Source organism: Pteropus medius, unplaced genomic scaffold, assembly GCF_902729225.1.
Source record: "Pteropus medius unplaced genomic scaffold, Ma_sr-lr_union100, whole genome shotgun sequence".
NCBI lineage: Eukaryota > Metazoa > Chordata > Mammalia > Chiroptera > Pteropodidae > Pteropus > Pteropus medius.
In genome coordinates this window covers 7367726-7393870 of record NW_024354911.1, presented here as the reverse complement: position 1 = coordinate 7393870, position 26145 = coordinate 7367726, and the positions used below count along the sequence as shown (strand labels likewise).

The 26145-nt window shown below is 33.7% G+C and overlaps 1 protein-coding gene across 1 annotated transcript in view; it reads left to right on the top strand.

Moving 5' to 3' along the window:
* KLHDC1 (kelch domain containing 1) overlaps positions 1-26145 on the top strand; it is a 56992-nt gene that overhangs the window by 23358 nt on the left and 7489 nt on the right. Inside the window, exons 5-12 of the mRNA XM_039856743.1 lie at positions 5057-5135; positions 6607-6690; positions 12188-12271; positions 13266-13324; positions 14709-14821; positions 16376-16448; positions 20685-20769; positions 22451-22503. Coding sequence (XP_039712677.1) covers positions 5057-5135; positions 6607-6690; positions 12188-12271; positions 13266-13324; positions 14709-14821; positions 16376-16448; positions 20685-20769; positions 22451-22503 — 630 coding nt within the window. The remainder of the gene's footprint in view (positions 1-5056; positions 5136-6606; positions 6691-12187; positions 12272-13265; positions 13325-14708; positions 14822-16375; positions 16449-20684; positions 20770-22450; positions 22504-26145) is intronic.

Sequence of the window (26145 nt, the reverse complement as noted above, 5' to 3'; positions counted from 1 at the left end):
TGTCTTAACTTCTATACTTTTATAATAAGCCTAGAGCGTCAGTAAACTTATTGTATTTGTTCTGAATTTGTTCTTCTACTGCAAATATGTCTTGGCTCTTCTAAGCCCTTTGCATTTCCATACAAACTTTGAATTTTAGTTTGTTAATTTCCACAAAGCCTACTAGAATTTTAACTGGAATTGCATTGAATCTAGAGTTCAAGTTGAGAACTGATGTATTTACAGTAGTGAGACTGTATCTTTTATATCCTATTTATTTAGACCCTTTTCTCTTTCTCTTAGTAATATTTTATAGTGTTTGTGTAAAAGTCATATACACTTTTCATGAGATTTTTTCCTAGATATTTGATTCTTCTTGATGGTCTTTTAAATGGCATCTTTTAAATGTGTTCATTTTCTGTTTGTAGCTAGTATATAGAAACGTAATTGATTTTGTGTATATTGGGCTTGTATTCAGCACCCTTACTATATGTCCTTTTATTTGTTCCAATAATTTAGCAATAAATTTTTTGGATTTTCTACATAATTAGAATACCTGTGAATAATGTCATTTTTTTCTTTCCTTCTAATCTTTATACTTTTTGGGGGCCTTATTGCATTGTTTAGGACCTTCAGTAGTTCTAGTGCTTGTATTTATACTTTATTATTATTGACTTTAGCTTATCGTTTTTAAAAACAATGTCTCTGGTTGTTCTAAGTATCAATAAAATTAGATTGTACCCTCTTCTTCCCTCTACACCGTCCTTTCATTCAACACATTTTTGTTAATTATGTTTCTTAATCTTTTGTTCCAACTTCAGATATGAATATTTAAGCTGTCCTCTACCTGTTTATCATTTTTTCACAAATTCTTTTTAATTTTTTAGGTGGCTTTTCTTATTTTATCCTCTGTGTCCCTTATTGTATTTTCTGTGATGTCCGTTCTCTCTTTTCTCTTTGTCACTTGATCTTCATTTCTGAAATGGGGTTTTCCCCCTATTATTTCCTTTCTAACTTCTACCAATTCTTTTTCACCTCTTTATATTTTCTGGTCATCAGCTCTGTTGTCAGAGTTCTTATATTTGCTTTAAAGTTTTCTTTCATTGACTTTTTTTTTTTTTGCTTTAAAATATGTAGCATTTAATACTCAGTATTCAGATTTCCCCATTTGTCTCATAAGTTTGTAGAAATGCTTTGTTCAGTAGAGGATCCAGGTGAGGTCTATTCATTACAATGGATTGATATGTCTCTTAAGGTACTTTTATTCTAAAGATTCCCTTTTGATTTTTGTTGTTATTGTTTTGGTTTTGAAATTTATTAGATGAAGAAACCAGGTCATTTGACTATAGGGTTTCCAACAGTCTGCACTATGTTAATTGTGTTCCTGTGGTTTCTTTTAACATGTTCATCTATATCTTGGGTTTTCTGTAAGTTGGAACTTAGATCTAGGAGCTCAGATCAGATTTTTTTTTTTGTTGGTTGGTAGTTTTGGAGAGGGGCAAAACTATGCATAGTTAAAGATTTCTATTAGTGCGCACATGATGCCTGATTATCTCTCTTTGTTAGTAAGCATTGATGATTATTGCCTAGATCCACTTATGTACAAGGGGATACAAAGGCTTAATTCTTTCCCTTTGTTTATCAATGTTCAACAAATAGTCATTCCTCTAGCATCCTCTAAAGTGATCAGTAAGTTTAAAAATTGTCATGAAATCATGAATTCAAAATATTTTATGTGTTTTAATCTATGAAACTCAGATTATCTCTTCTAGGTGGCTCCTAAATCCTTTTGACAAGACCGTACCAGTTTCATAATTTGTATGCTTTTCAGTGTGACAAGGTGTTCCAGGCTCATCTTGGATATTTTCTATCCGAGACCAATAATTAGACATTTTTCCAAGGAATTCTGATTCTGTTTAATGGCAAGTGGTATTTAGAAATTTCAGTCTCGGTGCATTTCTGAGTTATTATTTCTATACTTTTTCAGCAGCCGGAGACAGGAGATAAAAAAGTTTTAAAGATAAAACACAAAATGTATTCATATAGATACTTCATTTCGCATTCAGAACTAGTAAGTTTTTAACCCAACTTCACTGACTTTAAACATTAGTATATCCTTTCCCCTATGTTGAAAATCCTGGTTCTCAGTGTCATTAACATAATTATTCATTTGCTTTATTCTGTAATTCAGACAACAATACCAATAATATCACAAAAAATATGATTACTAAAAAATATGATTACTAAAAAATTTTATTTTTTTAAGTTCCTTTATTTTTATATTTTATACCATTAGAAATGTATAATGTATAATGTATCTTGTGTTTCATAGTCACTTTAGAAAGTTCTCATTTGTGTAATTATGCTGCCAATTTGACGCATAGATTCATTTTTTTATTTTTTTATTTTTAAGATTTGTTTACTTTTTTAATTTAAATTTTGTTTTTGTAATCACATTGTCTCAAAGTCAAGTTTTGATTTTTTTCACTACATTTTTTTACTTCATTTGAAACATATTTATACATATACAAATATATGAGGTAGCTTTAACTATAAATACTCTCCAGCTCAATTACTAATTGTTCTATCATTATTAAATTGTTAATTTTTTCAAAGTGATTAGAAATACCATGTTAACATACACTTACTTTGCATGTATATATATGAGGAAGGCATGTTATTCTATTCCTACCTTTTTAAACATGGATGTTTATGAGCAAGGAATATTGATTTTTTTATTAATTACTTTTTCCTCTCTTCCAAGGTAATCAGATTTTTTTCCCTAATTTAAATACTGTTGTGATATATTTTCTAATTTGTATATATTTGTATTTTTTATATATTTGTATTTCAGATGTAAATCTTACTTGGTAGTAACAAGTATTTCAACATACTATTGAATTCTATTTGCAGACATATACAGATTTTTTTAAGGGGGAGTAGTGGATAACTATCAATTTATTTTTGGTTAGGCCTTAATTTTTTTTTTTTTTTTGTTGCCATATCAGTTTGGAAGAAGCGTTATAAGGACTGGAGCTTAAAATGGAACTGAACTATATCTCTGAGCTTTGGGTAGGGCTGCATAAAGAGAATATCTCTGTGAACAATAAGGAGCAATGAAATATGTTTCTGTCAGCCATTAGGGTTTTCTACTTTTGTTTTTCCAGAACTTAATTGACTCCAACCCTACAAAGTATTTTGGCCTTTGTGTATACAAGAAACTGTTAAGAGTAGCTGCCCTAGTCAGGGAGATTGAGTTCTTCCTGTATGTTATCCACCTTTTACAAACTAGGTCTGTTAGCTTTGTTATCATAGGTATTTTAAAGGCCATGACTGATTCCAATATCTGGGCCACCTTGGGGTCAGCTTATATTAACTCTTTCCTCTCTTGACCATGGGTCACTTTTTTTGTCTCTTCATGTATCTTTAAATTTTTTCATCATATACCAGACATTATCTATGAAAGAATGGTAAATGCTGAAATAAAAGATATTTATCTCCAGAAAAAGATGTGGACTTTCTTCTTTTTTCAGGCGGCTAGAGTGGGAGTTAAGTCTGTATAATATGTAGTTGACCCATTTTGGTGCTTTGTTGCAGCTTTAGTTGGATTGAATTTTACCACTAGCTTCGAATGTTTTAAGGCAGGACTAAGAGTTTTGCTAGGGCTCCATGGTTAAGCACTAGAGATTGTTTAGAGGTTTTCAGCTGAGCTTTACAGTTAAGTTCCCACCTCTCAGAACTGTGGGAGATCTCTCCCTGTTTTATAGCCTAACTGGTAGGTCTTTGGGTTGGTAGGGAGTTCTCTTTGCTTCCCAATCCCACCTTATGCTTTCTGTACTTTGAGAGATCTCTTTCAGCCTTGCACCTCGTCCTTCGGCCTTTTGAGGGCAGCAGCCCTATATGCTATAATGGCCTCGCATGCTACTAAGATTTCCTTCAGATCTGTCCAAATCCCAAATTCTAGTAGCTGAAAGCTCATATTGCCTCAAAGAGGTTTGCTCAGCTCTCCTCTGCTTCCAGCTGTTGATGACTAACCCTGAGCTCTCTCTGAAGCCTAAGCGAAAGGGTTGTTGAGTTGGTTCCTAAATTTGCCTGTCGAGCATGCCTGATATTCTCAGGATTGTAATATGCCATTCCAGCCTACATGTGGCTGTTAAAATATGGTTTTGTTATAAACCATATATGTTCTGGATTCTTCCTCCTCTGGCTATTACATCAGAGGTGAAAGCAGCCATGAGTTTCTTCTCTCTTATTGAGAGCTCATTACTTTCTGGAATTAATGCATTTAGGTCTATTTGTTTTCTTAGAACTTGGATTTTTAAAAAACTATGGTTTTGTGGTTTAGAGTCATATATCGCTTAATGATGGGAATACATTCTGAAAAATGTGTCATTAGGCTATTTCGTCGTTACGCGAACGTCATATTGTGTACTTAGCCTAACCTAGTGTTATACCTTACTACACACCTAGCCTATATGGTATAGCCTGTTGCTCCTAGGCTACCAGTCTGTACAGCCTGAAACTGTACAAAACAACATGAGATTAAATCAAGCACAAGAAAACAATGATGCAATCAAGAGATGAGGTAAACACATGACATATGAGGCTGCTGCTTGAGTAACAGCATACTGTTTTACAGCAAACCTTTTTTTAATAAGTAGAAAGTACATTCTAATGATAAAATGTATAGTATAGTAAATACATAAATAATACGTCGTTTATGGTCATTATCAAGTATTATGTACTGTACATAATTGTATCTGCTGTACTTTTGTTCAACTGGCAGTGCAGTAGGTTTGTTTACACCAGCATCACCATAAATGTGAGTAATATGTTGTACTACAACATATGACAACTACAGTCTCACTAGGCAATAGGAATTTTTCAGCTCTATTATAATGTTATGGAACCACTGTCATATATGCGGTCCGTCTTTGATTGAAATGTCTTTATGCAGCACATGACTGTATCTGGCTTGTTTAGGTTGTTAGGGTGAGAAAGTTGATTTTTTTCAACTTTCTATGAACAGACTCGAAGTAAAACTTATAAAGTGTGTCCTTTTGTATTTGTTTTTCAGATTAATATATTTCGGTGGCTATGGATGTAGGAGACACAATGAACTCCAAGACTGTTTTGATGTTCATGATGCATCTTGGGTAAGAGAGTTATCACTGCTTACATTTTCCTTTAGTATTACCTTGAATTCTTTAGAAATAATGAGCCCAATAATTCTCATTTTCATTTACCATAATTAACACTGTGAAAAAAAATGTGTTTTCTCTCTTTTGGACTTGAATTCAATTGGAGGAGGCTACTGGCAGAGTAATTTCTTTTCTTACGTCATTAATCACTTATACCTGCTTCTGTTAGATGAGTGGAGACTTTAGTGTAACTTGGAAAAACTTCATTCATAGGTAACCAGAGGGCTATTGCTGACATATACCTGCTTTTAGATACGTCCACTAGAACCTGTCATAGCTCAAACAGGCTTCTACACAAGGGTAAATTGGTGGTAATATTACCTTTCCTACTTATTCTTACTGGTTTGGGAATAAACTATTACATAAAGAAGTCATGACTTATAAAAATGAAAATTTTTAAAAGAGAACTTTAAAAACCATCGATCCAACCACAAAGCTCTTTAGTTTTACCTTCTATTACTGTACATTATTATTGTGCATTATTAATATATATCACATTTTGTGTATATCTCTTTGTATATGAGTATTTTTAAAATTCTCCATGTATTTACATGGTTTTTTAGTTTTTCAAATGAAATATCTTTAAAGCTTTGTTATTTACAATATTAATAATAATTTTCAGAAATATAACTTCTTATGATTTATAAACTATTTTCAATCATCAGTGAACACTCTCACTTTTTCTCTCCCCTAGTACAGTTAGGCTAATGAGGATGTTCTGAAGTTTTTGGTGTACAAGTGGATTTTTTTTGTTTAGATTCTAAACTAAGTATATTGTTTAGTTTATTTGGCAAGACTATTAAGTTTATTTCACAAAAAAGAATAATGTATTTCTGATATAAAACATAAAACTGGAACAGAGGTAAGCTAGAATAGCAATAGAGGACTTCAGCAATCTGGAAGATGCTAAATACAATATAACTGTTAAATCTTTGTCTTCCCAACAGTTTGGTCTCTGAGAAGACAAAAAGAGTGAGCATAAGTCTAACCTATAAGAACAAATGACTTGGTTAAATAGAAGTAATTGGAACTTTTGGAGAAAAGTTTCTCTAAGTTTCTAACAGCAAAGATTAGGAAATCTGAGCATGTACTTTAAAAAAAACAGATTTCAAATATAAATATTATGTCTTCTGCAATTTTAAAAGAGACAGTCCTTCGAAGGAATTGAAAGGTTGTTAATATGTAAAATTATGGCACACTACAAGCAGTACTGTGAGTAGAAAAGTTGCCCGGAGGTGATGCCAATGTTGGTCTGGGGACCACACCTTGTGAGCCACTGGCTTGTGCACTAGCTTTATGACTGACGTAACACGTGATCTGTTTTTACAAAGGTGTCTATTATTTTACCGGTAAATACACAATGAAACTATAACAATCATCTGAAAATTATGAAATCTTTTAAATATTTTTTAAATTTCCATTTTAGGAAGAGCAGATATTCTGGGGATGGCATAATGATGTTCATGTATTTGACACAAAGACACAGAGTTGGTTTCAACCAGAAATTAAAGTAAGTATTGTTAAAAAACTTGCTTTTACATTCATATATTCTTTGATACTTTTAGAATATATTTTTTACTAAGTTGTTTGGATTTTAATAATTGAGTTTGAAATCACATACAAAAGGCTTCTCATGGGTACTGTCACTTATACTATTTTTTTGATTACATATTTTTTTATTACATATTTTTCTCCAGGTTAGCTAAAGTTTTCTTGAAAAATCTTGTAAAGAGGTGCCATCTCATTACTCACAAGTGTGATGCCCTGATTTAATGAAGGCTCTTCTGCAAAGTCTTTTTATAACAAAGTCCATGATTTTAAAATGCCCATGTTTTGTTAACTCTTGAAACCAGAGCTACATGCAATTGTAGCATGATGAAAATATATTATTAATACTCTTTAATGTGCTAGTGAACAAACAAATTCAAATTATCTTAAGCAGTAATGAATTCTCACATAGCTGGAAAGTATATTTTGGAAGAGCTCACACAGTGGAAGGAAGAGCTGTAGGGACCAGCACCTCACAATTGGAGCAACTTATTCAACACCATCACAATACTTTCCATCTCTCTTTGTTGGCTTCTCCCCATTTCTCTGTGTGCTAGCTTCTTTCTGTCTACCACAGACTGGCTGGCTGGCTCACTTAGGAGGGAGTACGGCCCTGGCTACATAAGCAATTCTTTCTACTGGTGCTATATTCTCTCAGTGTCTGTATATTTGTCCTAGGAAAGGCTTCTGGCTCTTCCTTGGCATGTTCCCACTCTACATCAGTCCTCATTTCTAAGAGAGTGAGTGGCCCGCTGGGGCAGCAGGGTATTGATTATTAAACTCACCAGAACTGTGCAGAATGAAATTCTGGGGATGGCATAATGAATGGTGTTCATGGTTCAACAGGCAAAACCAAAATTTTCCACTAATATGCATACATGACCAAAATTCTTTGCAGTCCAACTTCTGCTGGTGGAAGTAATGGGAGGGTCTATGCAAAATAGCAAGTGGTATGAGATTTAATCCTTCTCAGTATCCTCTTTTTCCAGGCAATGAATTTCAGGTTTCCAGTGCTCTTCTATTCTCTTCATCCCATTTCTAATTTTAGAACTGATCAGCTATCAGTCATTTATACTTGTTGCTTGAATTTTTCTTCAGTCAGCATTGAATTTTAAGATTTGTGTCTTTTATTAATGAAATAAAAGCATTTTATTGCTGTTAAAATAATTTAATGTCAGCAAGCAGGTAGAGAGTTATTATTGAGACTGGCTCTACTGAAAATCATCCTAGGTTTCTTTCAGGCCTCTTAACCCTCTACTTCCTTAAATAAGCAAGGGTCTGGAACTACCGAAGGCATATTTTTAGAATGTGCACCTGCAGATAAGGCAGCTGAGGTATCCTATAATCAGTTTTTTAGACTTCAGGTCTTTCTCTTTCTCTCTCCTTACCTTGATTTGTATCCCACCCCTCCTTCTGCTCCAACAGAAGCACATGACTTCTGCATGTGGCATCTGCAGATGACTGACCTGATTTTAATTATATTTAACAATATATTCACTCCAATTTTCCTGATGATAACTTCAAACAAATTCTTACATTGTTTACATTGTATCTGAAAGTTTTTCTAACATGGTTGTACTTGGAATCCATTCTCTTTATTTTTTAGAGACATTCTTAAATTCATTATTTCCAAATATCTGTATCAAAAGACAAGGCAATATGGTAGAGTGTAACAATTATTGTCAAAGTTGAAAAAACTGGATTTGCATTCTAATTGTGTCATGAAAGTCCTGTGTGCTTTAGATAAGTCATTTTACATAGTGTGTCATCTGTAAAATAGGCTGAATGTGTTTTCCTATATGGAATTTTTATCTCTATAAGAGCAATATAGTAATAATAGGAACCTTTGTGTCGTTTTTAGTATTTCAAACAACCTAATAAGCATTGTGCATTATTTATGCAGTTAAGCACACAGACCAAGACAAATGAGATTTCTTTGTTTTTGTTTGAAATTGTATGAACCCAATTTATTCAGAAACTTTGGTTGACTATTAAATTTGTTTGATAAATTAAAAAAGGAGAAATTTGATATTTATTTCATAATAAATGTCTTTATAGTAGAAGAATTTTTCCAAATTTTCAGATCAGTAAAGTATAATAATAAAAATTTTGTTTTGCTGGATAGGCCGGGAACCACAACTCAAAAGATTCTCTCTCATTTATTTAAGTGTTACATAGGTAGTATCTAAATTACTGTGCTGACTTCAGCAGTTATTCAAGTAAGGCTGAGAAGTCTAGAGAGTTATGATATTGGATGTAGAGCTTAAATTTCCTATACCTGTATTCAGTAGCCAATGAGCTGAAAATTTGGGTTCTTTCAGAACTTGCAATGAAATATATATTCAAGGGCACCCACCATGAAAACATAGAAATTATGCAGAAAATTCTTCTTTCAAATATTATTCGTTCATTTACTTACTACACTCTTTTCTTTAGAATGTCTCTAAAAAATAAAGAGAATGGATTCTAAGTACAGTCATGTCAGAAAAACTTTCAGATACAATGTGGGAAAAAATCTGTTATATTTATTGAAAGTATAGAGAAGTATTATCAGTTAATGTGAGGAGTTTTTAGTAAGAGATAAAAAAAGCACTGTTTGGCTTAAGCCAAAACTGAAGTTCTTATTGTAGACTTTAAAGCATCAAGAGTTTTGTGGGACAGATTTAATTTTTTAGAGTTTGAGATCATCACACCATGTACTGCTCACTTATAATATTAACTGTATGGGACAGAGAAGAAAGAGAATCTTTTAAAATTTGATTTTTAAATCCTTATATTTTAAACTGAAATTTATATGAAATCTTATTTTGCTAAATAGTGTCAGGCATTTAAAAAATGCTTTAAAAAGTAAAGATCAGGGTGAATAAATTTCACTCTTGAAGAATATAGGTATACCTCAGAGATATTGTAGGTTTGGTTCCAGATCACTGCATTGAAGTGAATATTGCAATTAAGTGAGTCACATGAAGTTTTTCATTTCCCAATGCATATAAAGGTTATTTTTACACTATGCTATAGTCTGTTAAATGTGCAGTTACATTATGTTTAATATTTTAAGTAAAAAAACAGTTTATTGCTAAAAAATGCTAACCATTATCTGAGTTTTCAATGAGTTGTAATCTTTTTTGCTGGCGGAGGATCTTGCCTGGATGTTGATGGCCAGTGACTAATCAGGGTGGTGGTTGCTGAAGATTGGGGATGGATGTGGCAGTTTCTTAAAAGAAGACAACAGTGAGGTTTGCTACATTGATTGGCTTTTCCTTTCATGAACTGTTTCTCTGTAGCATGTGATGCTATGTGATAGCATTTTGCCCACAAGAGAATTTCTTTCAGAATTGGAGCCAATCCTGTCAAACTCTGCTGCTCCTTTACCAACTAAGTTTATGTAATATTCTAAATCCTTTGTTGTCATTTCAACAGTCTTCATAGCATCTTCACCAGGAGTAGATTTCATTTCAAGAAACCACTTTGTTTGTTCATCCTTAACAAGGAACTCCTTATCCATTAAAGTTTTATAATGAGATTGCAACAATTCAGTCACATCTTCAGGCTCCACTTCTAATTCTAATTCTCTTGCTATTCCCACCACATCTCCAGTTGCTTCTTCCACTGAAGTCTTGAATCCCTCAAAGTCATCCATGAGGGTTAGAATCAATTTCTTCTAAACTCTTGTTAATATTGACATTTTGATCTCTTCTCATGGATCGCAAATGTTCTAAATGGCATCTAGAATGGTGAATCCTGTCCAGAAGGTTTCAGTTTACTTCGCCCAGGTCCATCAGAAGTATTACTATTTATGGCGGCTATCACCTTATGAAATGTATTTCTTAAATGATAGGACTCGAAAGTCAAAATTATTCCTTGATCCATGGGCTGCAGAACAGATGTTGCGTCAGCAGGTGTGAAAACATGAATCTCATTGTACTTCTCTGTCAGAGCTCCTTGTTGACCAGGTGCATTGTCAATGAGCAGTAATATTTTGAAGGGAATCTTTTTTACAGAGTAGTAGGTCTCAACAATAAAATTGGACTTAAAATATTCAGTAAACCATGTTGTAAACAGATGTGCTGTCATCCAGGCTTTGTTGTTCCATTTATAGAGCACAGATAGAGTAGATTTAGCATAATTCTTAAGGGCCTAGAATTTTCAGAATGGTAAATGAGCAGTGGTTTCAACTTAAAGTCATCAGTTGCATTAGCCACTGATAAGAAAGTTAACCTGTTCTTCGAAGGCAGGCATTGATTTCTCTTTTCCAGCTAGGACAGTCTTAGATGGTGTTTTCTTCCAATATAAGGCTGCTTTGTCTACATTGAAAATCTGTTGTTTAGTGTAGCCACCTTTATTAATTATCTTAGATCTGGATAACTTGCTGCAGTTTCTACATCAGCACTTGCTGCTTCACCTTGTACTTTCATGTTATAGAGATGACTTCTTTCCTTAAATCTCATTAACCAACTTTTGCTTGCTTCAGACTTTTCTTCTGCAGCTTCCTCACCTCTCTCAGCCTTCATAGAATTGAAGAGAGTTAGGGCTTTGCTTTGGATTAGGCTTTGATTTAAGGGATGTTCTATCTGGGTTGATCTTCAGTCCAGACCGCTAAAACTTCCTCCATATCAGCAATAAGAATGTTTGACTTTTTATCATTGGTGTGTTCACTGGAGTAGTGCTTTTAATTTCCTTCAAGAACTTTTCCTTTGCATTCATATCTTGACTGTTTGGTGCAAGAGGCCTAGCTTTCAGCTTCTCTCTGCTTTTAACTTATCTTAGCTTTCAATATGCCTTCCTCACTAAATTTAATCATTTCCAGTTTTTGATTTAAAGTGAGAGGTGTATAACTCTTCCTTTCACTTGAACACTTAGAGGCTATTTTAGGGTTATTAATTGGCCTAATTTTAATGTTATTATGTCTTGGAGAATATGGAGGCCCGAGGAGAGGGAGAAAGATGGGGGAGTGGTCAGTCAGTGGGGCAGTCAGAGCACACACATTTATCAGTTAAGTTTGCCATCTTACATGGGTCAGGTTCATGGTGCCCCTAAAACAATTACAGTAATAACATCAAAGATCACTGACCACGGATCACCATAACAAATAAAATAATAATGAAAAAGTTTGAAATATTGCAAGAATTACCAAAATATGACAGAGACACAAGAGAGCGAATGCTGTTGGAAAAATGGAGCTCATAGACTTGCTTGACGCAGCATTGCCAAAAACCTTCAGTCTGTAAGAACTGTAGTATCTGCAAAGCGCAATAAAGTGAAATGCAATAAATTGAGGTATGCCTGTGATATTTGCTATAATTATTACTATTTAGATTGAACTTTTACATTAGGCCTTTTAATTGAATTACATAGATAATGTTAATTTAGTGGTCAAATATTTTCATACTAAGCATAAGAATGTGATATCATTACATGTTTCAAGTCTTTGTACTCTGTTTTCTTATCTATGTTTGCAGGGCGGAGTTCCACCCCAGCCACGAGCTGCACATACATGTGCAGTTCTTGGAAATAAGGGCTACATCTTTGGTGGACGTGTTTTGGTTAGTATTTTTAATGGAAATAATCTTTCTACATGTGATGTTGCTTATAAAAATTCATCCTCTGATTTTATAGAACAACTGAACATTCAAATAATCTAGAAATTAAAATGCCATTTAATAACTTTTATCTCTATTCCCAAACAGACCATACATAAATAATCATAGATAATTATAAATCATATTTTAACGAGGAGAATCCTTTAGTGTATTATCAGAAAAATTTAATTTCTTATCATCTAAATACTATTAGTTTAAACTCATTTATTCCTTTGACACATTAATTTGGTAGCTCTGTGTTAATTTTATTAATGGTTAACATTGTTCCCCAATATATACACTTCTGATGTTAACTACAATAATCTGTTTTTAATATGAACTGATTTTAACCCATTTCCCATTTGCCCCGAGAATACTTGCCAGATGCACTTGCAGCCGCAGCGTTTACCCCAACATAATTCGTGCATTATAGTCCTAACCTTACCCCTAAAGTTTGCCGCAAAATATCTTGCTTTTATTATTATTTTCGCATCACTCTAGTATTTCGATAATCTTTGGAAACAAATGACATCATTCTATTTATAGCATTCTGTTTTTAGTAGTGGTATTTCCAGTTACAGAATATAGTAATTCTCAATCACTGAAAATGTCAAATCCTAGAAAACGTAGCATTCCTAAGAGTGATGCTAACATTGTTCTCAAACAGTTGTTAGCCGAAGAGTCATTTGATGAATCCGATTTATGTATACATTTCTGTTACATTAGGATTAGAGACAAGTTCTGTTTAGAAATAACTCCAAGAACAATTTTCCTATTTTATTTTCACATTGAAAACCAGTCAGATTTGCTTCAGCCTCAAAGAGCAAGTAAAATGTAAAATTAAATTAACACTGGCAGCAAGCTGCACTTTTTTCCTAAACAGGAAATGGGTTAAAACCAGAATTTTAGCTCATGAAAGATGTAAAACACTGACCAATTTAACACACTTTTATTTTAGCAAACTAGGATGAATGATTTGCACTATCTAAACTTAGATACATGGACTTGGTCTGGAAGGTAAGTTTGAAATTTAAGTTTGTTTTGCTCTATAGGCATTTGTGTGGATGTATGTGTGTGTGTGTGCATGTGCACACACACGTGCACAAATTTAGGTCTCTATAGCTGAACCAGTGTATGCTAGGTTGTAACATAATTAGTGGAAGTAAAGATTGGTACCATTTTTCTGGAAGGTATTCTGGTACTAAGTTCAAAATATAAAATGGAATTTAACTTTGATCCAGAATTTCTCTGAAGACAGTAATTGGACAAGTGTATTTATGTGTGTGTGCATACACAAAGATGTTTATTATAACATTACTTATAAAAGTAAAAACTTGAGATCAGCCTTCGTCTACAAAGGGCTGCCATGCTCCCGTTACCCAAGGAAACTATACTTCATGGAAATATTATACAGCATACTAATTGAGTGAAAAAAAGTTATAGAATGGAGTATATGATCCCATTTATATGTTTTAATAAATATTTATATATGCATTAAAGTCTGGAAAGAGATACACCAAATTATGATTTCTTATTGCTGGAGGACAGGATTATAGGAGAACTCTCATTAAAAAACATTTTTGTGGTTGTTGAATGTTTTCTAACCAAAATGTTTTTTATAGTCAACAAAAACAATAAAAATATTTCCAATTTTGAAAAAACAAATTACATCTTCTCTAAATGGTCCACGTTATTCTGGAGCATTTCAGAATGCTGAAGTGTCTTAACTAGTGTCGGAACTTCTAGTTAAAGTTAAATGGTATATTCTACTTAAATAGTACCTTCTAAATTAGTTAAACTTTTGTGATTTTATTTTTATTTCTGCTTTTATTTTTTTAAGGAATAGAACATTATTTATTTGAAATCCTTAGCGGTTTATACTGGATCTGGAATGGTTTGTGTGCTTTTGTTTTAAAGCTAGAGTAGGTAGCATTTTCAGGTGAAGATAACACTTTGGGAAATTCTACAACAAATAGACCAAAGTAAAAACAACAACAACAAAATCCCATAATATCATTGAGGAAATCTGTTGAAAACATGAAATCGAACATGAAACAACAAGTTAAAAATTACAAACATGAAAACAATTATGTTGAAAACTTCAGGAAGTTTTATTTATTAACCAACAAGAATGATGCTGAGTATGCAATGTGAATTTACTGGGAATTAATTTTCAATCTGTGTTCTATGACCAGGTAGAATAGACGCTAAATGGAAAGATCGTTTAAATTCATCTAAGAATTTAAGAATGTTTTAAAATTTTTATGTAGGTAGGATTAGTAAAATCAATATTTTTAAAGTGGTGTGGGTGATTTTTCCCTTTAAGATCTAAGATGATCAAACCCTTTTATTTTAACTAAAACAATACTTAGATTTTTATATTTTTTTTCCATTGCCACAGGGTTCTTATTAATGGCGAAAACCCGAAACATCGATCATGGCATACTTTAACACCAATAGCTGATGATAAACTTTTCCTGTTTGGTGGACTAAGTGCAGACAATATTCCATTAAGTAAGTCAATTCAAGTTTAGCCTACAATTATTATCTCACCCTTTTTCCTTAATTGTATTTGATACTTAAGGTATCTTCATTTTTTCTAATTTTCTGGTTTATCTTTATCCCCAACTATATGCTTGCATTGATAATTAGAAGTAGAAGACTCCTTTGCTTCGGTACTGTTGGCTCTCCATGTTCTTCTGTTTTCTAGGTATTGAGAAAAGGAAGGGTGGTTGAACCTAGGTGAATTAAAGCCCCTTTCAGCTATAATATTCTGTGATTCTATGTCCTCCTGATTTTTGACCCAGATGCTTATACTGTAGGCTGGAATGGGGATTAGAAGAGCAGCCTTTCCCAGAATGCTCTGGAAATGAAAGGTGGGAAGGCTCGTTGCTTCTCTTTTGTTCCAGAACTATAAAAGAAAGTGCTTAGCTAAAATTTTTTAACCCCTGTCATATTGATCCCAATGGCTATGGGTTTGTAATGCAGTTTTTCTTTCAGCAGTAAAATTGTGCCATCAGGATAGACAAATGACCAAGAATATCTACTTCTTAGTTTGACATATTAAATGTTTTGTACTTTCTCAACTCAAAAATTTTCTATGGCTAGAGATATTTTTATTAAGAGACCTTATATACCATTAAAACCATCTCTATAATTTTATATCAGATATGGAAACAACTATGCTGCCAGTCTACTGGCCAACAAACAAACTCCAGAGACTGGTTGGAGAAACAGCAGTTCCTAGTAGGGAATGTTAGTTATTGCAGAGCATCATGTTTCCTTAGTTTCTGAGATTTTGAATCTAATAAAAAGAAACTAACATTTATCCATTTTGATAGGGGTTCTTTAATATCATCTTCGTGAGCTCTAATGTTTTTAATTCTTATTTCTGGTTTTGGTCATTGACCTATGGTCTTTGCTCTTTTTTAAAATTAAAAAAAAATTTAAATTCATTTTCCAATTACAGTTTTTATACAATATTATTTTAGTTTCAGGTGTACAACAAAATGGTTAAACATTTATATACCTTATGAAGTGATCACCCCAATAAGTCTAGTACCCATCTGCAAATATCCTTAGTCAGTCAGTTTTCTCCCATATAGATTCAGTTTAAGATATGGGCATATGTATTTTAGATGACACTAAGAAATAATTTTTAGTTTTGTTGACTATAATAATGGCATTGTAGTTGTGTGACAATGGTGTTGTGGTTATGTAAAAAATGTGACCCCCTTTTTTTTTAACAGTGCGTACTTCAGTAAGTATGGGGAGAATCTCCAATATAGGAGATTTAGGATTTACTTTAGAATAATTCAGCAACAATAACAAAAAGTGACAAGATAGAATATATGTGACTAAAATCTTGATAGTTGTTGAATCTGGGATATGTGAGGGTTCATTGTCATGTTTATTCTACTTTTGTGTATCTATGAAAATTTTTATGAGAAAATATGTACACACACAAAAGATAGTTATCTAAATGTAGCATGATAAATTAAAAAAAAAAAAATTAAGAATTCATCCCGAAGACCTAATCTAAATTTCTGAACTGTCATAATATTGCAGGTGATGGTTGGATTCATAATGTCATAACAAATTGTTGGAAACAACTTACCCATTTACCTAAAACAAGACCCAGGTAAGTCTAGAAGTTTACAAATAGTAAAATAGTTAAGAATTTTTAAAGTATTAAAATATAGCACTGAATTTATAGTGTTTGCCATTAAAACAATAAATGATCAGGAAGGCTATCTTTCAAATAAGCTTAACGTTATCTCAGTATTTAATTACCATTTTAATTGTGTCTGTTAGAAATGATCTATTCAGTTTCTACCCATATTTGCATATTTTAAAATATTACTCTTTTAGGTAACACATAGTCTTGCCTAATAAATATGAAAAGGCTAAGAAATTGAAAGTATCATATAATGTTAGTATTTTTAATAAGTAGACAGGAGTGGGGTTGGCTTTATAATTTGTAATTTGTTTTTGGAAGAGATTTAGAGCAATTTAATGGGAAATTACTTTCATGTTGATCAAATAGATGGCAGACTATTTCTTTAGTAACTATATATTTAGTAATGTGATTTTTTTTATAAAAGTAAACGTTAGTTATTTGTGGTATATTATAGAGTACAATTTTCTACAGAAATTGTAGAAACAGTATACAGTTACAAAGACAACCACATTAGTATTGTAATTCTTATTTTTCTGATTTGAGTAGTATAATAAAGATATATTCAAAGGAAATTCAAATTCAGCACATTATAATTATTGTAGTTAATAATAGATTTTATTCTTTTTCATGCCATGTGTTTCAGAATTTTTAAACTATAGATTATGTATACTAATGTAAAGTCAACTTAATGATATGCATTTCAGTAATTTAATAAATGACAAGTAACTTACTTGAGAAAAAATCCCAAAAATATTTTTATATATCTCATGACTATATAGATTAATATAATATATCTATATTAATATACATGATACATTTAGAATTTATCATAAGTACATATATGATTCTTATATTTTCATGTAAAAAATTCATTAGAATATATTAGCAATTCTGGAACTTTTGAAATACATTTTTTAATTTAAAGAGTTTTATATTGAGTTACAGGAGCTGAGTTCTAGTCTTTGCTCAGCTGCTACTTAGTATTTTGGCTTTGGGAAAGTCACTTATGAAACTGAGTTTCAAGTTCTTCATGTGTGAAATGAGAGATATGGACTAGATGAGCTCTTCCAGTTATTTGATTGTATGAATTCATTAATTATAGACCAAAGTGATAGTAAGAATATGTTTAATTTTTAAGTTGTTATGTTACGTTTCAATACTTAATGAGTAACTAGAGCAATACAACTAATCAATATATAGTAATAATATACTAGTTAGAACTGAGCTATGTAAAGTTTTTTTTAATTCAGCTGATATGTCATGTAAATAATATGCTTTATTAGAATGTTTAGGTGGTAAGTTTAGAGAAGCTGTGAGAGGACATAAACTATCAGTCTGTAGAAAAAACCATCAGATTCCAAGCTAGATGTCACCAAAATCAAGGCAGGAAAGGCTTTCCAGTGTTCTTCGATGATGAAGTCCAGGCCAGAGTTTTCCTAAGGCAGATAAGACAGAGGCAGATCTATCTTCAGGTATGAGGTGAGGAGGAGAACAGGTGGGATACAGTTTAGCGTAAGGAGAACATATATGTGTGTATATATACTAATTTTTATGAAAGTGAGAATTACTTAACATTTAAACGCATTCTGTGCAAACTTTTCCAAGTTATAATTTGAAATGTAACTGCCCAATTCTCATAATTCTACAACAGGTTTTTCAACCTCAGCACTATTGACATTTTGGACCAAATTATTTGTTGTGGGGGTGTCCTGTTCATTGTAGGATGTTTAGCAACATCTCTGGCCTTTACACAGTAGATGCCAGTAGTACTACCTCCCCTGCCGCCCCCTCGCCCCCATCTGTGTCACCACATACACACCTGGAGTGTGACAATCAAAAATAACTCCAGATATTGTCAAATGTCCTCTTAAGGACAAAATTGTCCCTAGTTGAGAACCACTGTTTTACAGTATAGCACTCTCTTCTCCAGGTCTCACTTTAGACAAAACTATGCTTAGCTGAAAATCCATCTAACTAGCAGTATCTGATCATCTGTATAGGTGAGTGTCAGCAAGGACCCTCTCTTACATGTCTGTAAAAGATGCCAGCATGGTGTTGGTCTGTAGAGCTTTAGGTACTGTTGTAGCCCATGAGTGTTGCCGAGATTACATATGATCTTCTCTCTAGGAAGTTAAAGCTATTCCTTCCCATATATAAGGACATACATCGTATTCTGTCTCCTTCACCCAACCCCTCCTCCAGTCTCCATCTCCAGCCCCACAACATAATCTGGGGATTGCCAAAAATTTATATCAATTTATGGTGTAACATACAAGTTGGAGAATTGGGCAGAGTATTTCCCAAAGTTTCTAATGACCCAGTTCTATCCTGGGTCCCAAGTGCATTTGTCATTGAATGTGTCATGATTATTTGAGGAAAGTATTCAGTTTAACAAATTGTGCATAACCCCACTGTTTGCACTTGTGGAAGATAAGTAAAAAGGATTAATGTACTAGAAATAAGTTACATAGTAATAAAATAAGTGATAACATATAATTGGGGAAGCTTTTGCTTCAGCAATTTGGTCTATTAAGAAAAGTAATCAAAGTATTCTTAGAGTCAAAGCAATGATTTTGTAAAACCCTTAATTTATCTTTTAAAACTGAAAAATTTATGTGTACTTTTTTCTGAGAGTTAGAGCCCCTAGAAATATTGAACTTTTTAAAACCATAAAAGCATTCTTGATAAATAATGTGAAACTGAAGATGGATATGAGCTATAAAATCAGACCATTTCCAAAAGAACATCCGATTCTTAAATCCTTTATGAAATTATTTATTTAACTACTGAAAAATGATGCTGGCATTTTGTGTTTACTTTTGTTAATCGAAAGTTTTGGATCACCTACTGGATATAGAAGATGCCTTAAAAATTAGGCATTTTTAAGAAGCATAAAATTAAATTACCCAAGTTCCAGTGGTATGCTGGTAAATAGTTAACACTGCTCTCCAGGAAAAATAAAACAAGAACAAAACCCTAATTTGTAGGATTTGTTGATTTCCACGATGGCCAATTTCAAGCTACCAGTGTGGTGTCACTGGACATGGAGTTAAAGGGAGATATGCACAGTTGGTTTTAACGAGCTCATAAACTGGCTCCAACACACCACTGTGGCAATTTTTGACCATAAGGACCTTGTACTTTTTGTAGGGTGCTAAAAACATTCACATTAAACAATTAAAGAAGTATATAGAGCAGTTTATCTTCAAATGTAAGTTAGAAGATTATAAAATGAGTACATACATGTTGAAAAGTGCTGAACAGAGAGGGCAACAGAGTCAGTTTGGGTGGCATTTGGATCACTTCCTGGGGATTCTGAGCCTTTTTTAAAAAAAAGGCCTTGAGAGAATGACTTCTCATTCTAAGCCTAGGAAACAGGGTGAACAAAAGCCTAGAGGCAGATATAAGGTTTTTTCTTAGGAGATGCAAATAAATGAATAAATGAATGCAAATAAATGAATTGGCTCAAGTAGAGGGTTTATTTGGAAAGATGCAAGAATTAAGTTTTATGGGAAAAAGGAATAGCTGTTGGTCATAAATACTAAGATAAGAAAAATGGTACAGATGCTTCCTGATCAGGAAACGTCCATGATTAAAAACTATATTTGAAAAATATTATTTATCAGCTATATGTAGCTGGGATAGAAACGATTCAGAAAAAAAAAGCGGGAGGGAAATGTTATGATATTCTATACTGAGTGACAAGTAGTGTGACAATGTAAATGTAAAGAAAATGCTTAATTGGATTTGTCAAGCGATGGGGAACAGAGAACAGGAAAGAAAGAATCAAAAATGATGAGGATAGTAATATGGCAGATTGTAATTTAAAAAATGGCAAAAGTGTCTATTTCTCCAATAAGCTGCTCCATTCCTTTTTAAATTATTTTGTGACTAAATTATTGGAATATCTATGAGATAAGAGATTAGAAAAAGATCGGGGGATATAATAGGAAAGAGATATTGGGAGTCATGTCCTTAATTGAAATGATATGATTTAATTAACTCTAGAATCAAATGCTCTAATGATTCTAGAGGAATCTTTAAAATCTGTCTTCTTTGAGGATGTGCCAAAGGTTCAAGTTCAATCATGCCTCTTCTGAAATGATTAAATTTTAGAGTGTGTAATTTAAAATTGATTTATATATGATATATAGTTTCTTGATAGTATTTCATTCTGTTTATAATTTTCAATCACAGGTTATGGCACACAGCTTGTTTGGGAAAAGAAAATGAAATAATGGTATTTGGTGGAAGTAAAGATGATTTACTTTCCTTGGATACAGTAAGAAAATTTTTTATCTGAGTATTTCCTCTGAGTAGTGTGTTATTCAGCCTACAATGACTATTCAATGTGATGTTGATATTTCCACACTGCAAAATATGGAAAGGCATAAAATGTTACTCTGTGGCGTGATTAATCTTCAGAACAAGTGGCTTTTGTGAAGCACTTCAGGATATCTTGGGTTTACAAATCAAATAGGTTTATTAACGTTATTAGTCAAATTATTAAGAACAGCTTTTAAAGGATGACTTTTCCTTTTCTCTTTGAGCTTCCCCATAGTATGAGTGTTTATAATTCTATTGAATTAAAATATTTGTAATATTTGATACTTAAAAAGAATATATGTAATATACATGTAAACTACTAAGTGTAATAGTGAGTACTCATGAAATTTGCTACCTAACAATAATTAGAGCATCATCAATGCTAGCTTCTCCCCTGAAGAGAGAACTACTTTGTAATGCTTAAAGTGAATTTTCTTTTTATTTTATGCATCTTTTGCCACTGCTTCATTCCTGTTGTACATTTGCATTTAAAGCATTCCAGTATTTAAAAGCTGACAAAACTAATGTCAAAGGAATAAATGAGTAGCATTTGGAGAGTATTACCCTTTCACCTTGGAGAGTATTGTCCTAGCACCTTGGGAAATTCAGAGCAGGGCGGCTTTGCTCCTCCTCTGTATATGATGGGACAGGTTCAGGACTGGTTGCTCTGGTTTTAATAGAACACTTAGGAATAGCAGGACTGAGCCATCAGGGATGGGGCAACAAGCCAGAGTCCAGCCAAGAGGGCACCAGCTCCCTTTTATCTCTTCAGGCATAGCTCTATGGAGTGGTGAACCACAAAATAAGGTGGTTTCTTTCCAGGGAATTTGGTTTATTTCATAATTCTGAGGCCTCCAATTTAAATGTTATGTATATCGAAAGTTTCAGAAGATTCTTTGGCTGATAATTCAGTGCTCTAATAAAAGATTAAAACTATAACTTTGCATTTAATTAAAAAGCACATTTTGCCATTTATCTTCTTCTTCTGGGCACTAGAAATCTTTATTTAGTATACAAAGTTTACCATTAAAATAGGAACTCCGATTAAAGTCCTGATCATAAATTATGAAATTCTAAAGATCTATTTGAAAGGATTAGAGAGAAATTTTCTGCTAACTCTTGCACATTAACTTTTAGATGAGAAAACCATATTCAGAAAATCTTCTGGATCTGTGATTTTCAAGTTAAGAATTCCCAGAGAATCCTGGGATCATCTGGAAAAAGGAGATAGGATAAAGAAAAGATTTTAAAATAAGAGTCATTTGGAAGAAAAAAAGTCCTGCTTAAATTAAAAAACAAAAAAGCTTGAAAACCATCACAATTCTTAGTTTGAATTCATTGTCCTAAGAGAAAAACATGTTTCTGATTTTTAAATTTGCAATTATATATAGGCTGTGGTTAGGTCAAAATTTTGTCATTATCACTTGAAAAAATTTTAACCATGTATCAAAAGTTTGTGTGGGTACTAGATATGTGTATGTATGTATATCTCTGTGAGTGCATGTGTGTGTCAATAGCTAGAAAGAGAGATTTATTTGCTGCTTTACATAATTCCTTTTACATTTTAAAAATAAAAAGTTCAATTATTAATGCATTGTTTTTATCAAAACTCTTGATAACTTTTTTTTATTGATTAGGGTCACTGTAATGATTTACTGATCTTTCAAACACAGCCTTATTCACTACTCAGGTAAGCAAATTCATTATGTTACACATATATGCTCTTAATATATGATAATTTCTTTCACCTTGAGAAGTGTTGTAATATTTTTCAATTCAAGTTTATGACTTGAATTTAAGGAAATGTTTATATCTTGTTAAGAGTACAATCAAATTCGTAATAGTGAACCATACACCAATCTGATTTTTAAAAATTAAAATATACAGTATAGTCACAGTTTTGTTATGTTTGTCAAATTGCGTTTAGTTCATATGGGAATATTAAATATATTGTGTTTTCTTGATTCTAAGCCTGACTTTTTTCATATTTTAACTTTTCTGAAATCAGTGTGTCTAATATAAACACACATGTATACATTTAATTTAGTATAATTTCTTTTTTATAACCCTAAAACTGTTATTAAATTCGTGGTGTTACTTATCATGTTTTAGCTCATATATTCTTGCTTTAAAAGGAGCATATTCTATGTTTAGTGGGAGGATTGTGGATGAAGCCCCTGGTTCTCCCTGTGAGAGTGGGATTTGAGTGAAGTAGAAATTGCCCAGTGGAGAAGCATGGGTATTTTATGCAGCAGGAATAACATGGGTGAAGGCATGAGAGAGAGAAAGAGATGGAGAGAAAAGACATGCTGTGTGGCAAGTCAGTGTACTAGTGCTTCTGGGCGTTCTGCAGGTTGAACCACTTCAAAAACCATTGGACTAACTCAGACTGGACCTTCCTAAATTCTTTCTTAACTACTCTTTCTGTTAGCACAGGGTTTCCTACACTTGTCAGCACTTTAGAATGTCAAGGGGAAAACAGAGATATTTAGAAGGTAGAATGGGCTTGGTAGTTGAATGGATACCAAGGGAAAGGGGAGGGAAGAATTAGTGATAGAGGGAAAATGGATAAGGCAGTGAGTTTGAAGGTTGGATGGAATAGAAATGATAAATTCAGTGTCGAACATATTCAGCTTGATGGGCCTATGGAACCTCTAGTGGAGATAACCATCAGATGGTTAAATATATGGAGAGAGGTCTGGGCTAGACACAATGATTGAAGAATTGTTGAAGTATAAGTGGGTACAGGTTAGCTCTGCCCAGGAAGAGTTTCGAGACTAAGGATAAAGCCAACAATTGAGCATTAAAAGCTCATAACATTTGAGGAGCAGATAAGGAAGAGAAGCCTCAAGAGAATGACCAGAGACATTAAAGGTGAACCAGAAGATAATGGGAACACAAAACCAGAGGGAGAAGAGAACTGAAGATGGAGAGACTACTTACGATACTATAAAGAGGTCACAGAATATCTGTATTGAAAAGTGCTGTGGAGTTTAGCAATGCTAGGAAGTTGTTAAGGTAACAGTGCAGGCCAGTATGACTCACAGGGGTGAGCACCAAGCCCAAGGAAGGAGTGGGCATGTTCGTCCATATGCTGAGGGGAAGAAGCCAATGGGAGTAAGTTGTTGGAGACACAAGAAGTGAAGGAAAATAGGCAGAGCATGGTTGTAAGGAGGTGGATTTTAGAGAACAGGTAATTGAATTGCCCCTTGACTGGAGGAAGAACACTTTTCTTTGAAAATAGTGAGGAAAGGAGTATCGATATAAAGACATGAATTTCTTTGTTGGGGGCAGGGCTCTGAAAAAGGTTTAGCTGATCGTGAGGTCATCTGATAAGAAAGGAGAGGTGAGGCCATAAACTTAAAAAGAGTGGTGAAGAGTTGAAATAGCTGCTGAGGTCACTGAGAAATTGCTGATTTGGGATACATAACAGTAGCGCTGAGCACTTAGGAGGACTCAGCTGAGATAGAATAGAAACAATATGTAGGGGGCTGTCAGCGGAAACGTGGTTTTCTCCAACAGCACTGAGCAGCCTAGTTGCAGGTGCAGAAAGGAGATGGTTAGCTAATTTATCCATGGTCAGAATTTAGCCAGGATGGTGTAAACAAGAGACAGTGAGGGGGATTAAAATTACTAGCAAGAGAATGAAGTGCATACAGACTATGCTAGACAGGAAAGAAAGTTAAAACTGGAGGGGTGTTATTATTTGGTGAACCAAGAAGAGACAAAGGAGTAAGGGAGTATAAGAATTAAAAGGATGCAAGACTTACGGTCTAAGAGGAGGATATGGAAGTTTAAGATTTCAGAGGTGGAACTGTGCTGAGTGAGGTCATAAAGAATAAAAAGGGTTTTCCATGTAGATGCTAAAATCAGTCAAGGGACAAGACTATGGTGAGCCAGGGCCAAAGTCTTCAATGCAGGATGGTTGAGATGGGGTGGGGGTATGAGCAGGAGGTTGATGGCAACAGCTGAAGGTAAAATGACAGGCTGCAAGCAGCAATGAGGAACGAGGAAATACTAACATTGGTTCCTTGACTGTGAAAGCGGAGATGAGGGAAGGTTTGTACTCTTTTTCTCAAGAAGGCTGCATACAAAGCAATTTTCTTAGATTTCAATTAAAGCTAAGATAGAAAGTCAGAGGAAGTAGGGGTATTGCAGACAAAACAGGTATTCCAAACAGCACGAAGGGTAGGATTGGAAGGGAATATTGTTAGTACACACAGACCCAAGGAAAGGTCCCAGGACTGAAAGTCTACCTCTCTAAACAGAGGGCAGAGAAGGACTGAAGAAAGAGACAGGCCACTCCAATCTGGTAATTAATAGAGTTTATTAAGGGAAACTTACATAGGAGGTGCATCTTGGGCGGCTGCAAGATGAAACGGGTCCCCGTACCACTTGCCAAGCACCAAATTATTACATAGGTTAAAAGCAGGGTGGGAGGTGCGTAGATATAGGTACTATTACATGAATGCTACCAAGTATGGGAAATTACATATCGTTCAGCTCAAGACAAAGGCCTGTTCTAGGGACCAGCATGTAGTGCAAGGCAGGGGAAGGGTACTGGTTTATGTCATAGCCAGCGTCAGTCAGGATCAGTCAGTCTCCAAGGAGGTGTTGTGGGAAGCAGTCTCCACATTCTGGCTTGGATCTAGGTCACTGGTCGAGCAGTGATGATGTCTTGGAACAGTCTCTCCTCCACCAAGATAAACAATGATGAGGAAGATGAACCTGCATAGAATTCAGAGAAAGCAAAGGAACAGACTGGATGGGCTTGTATTTAAAGCTGGAACTAACAGTGACCATCAGTTTGGCTTCTCGGCATCACCCTTTGCACCCAGCACAATGCTTCTGTGAATGGATATAGACCCTTTTGGTGCTGAGCATATTTTGATACACCAAAACTTGAATAAAGCAGAAATTTAATAGTATTTATTGTGTTAAGCATGTTCACCACAACTAGTTGTCCACAGTGCAACCAGCGTAATTATTTTATTTTAAATTTGAAGTCAGAAGGCAGTTAGCAATTACTGGGGAAAAAACAAAGATGAATAGGACACGGTTCTTTTTAAAGAACTTACATGATCTAATGTACTTGTGGGATCATGGATTATTATTTTTTAAATAGCTCTATTATTCTTATAAAAATAAGTTGTATTTACCAAGAAAATTCATACAATATAAAAAGTATGTAGTAAAAAAAAAATCACCTATGAACCCATAATGAGCATCGTAAAGCATTTGATGTGTATCCTTCCAGACTTTAAAATGAAAAACATTGTGGATTTAACCATACCAAGAGGTCACTGGTCTTAGGGCAGTGTGTGTGTGTGTG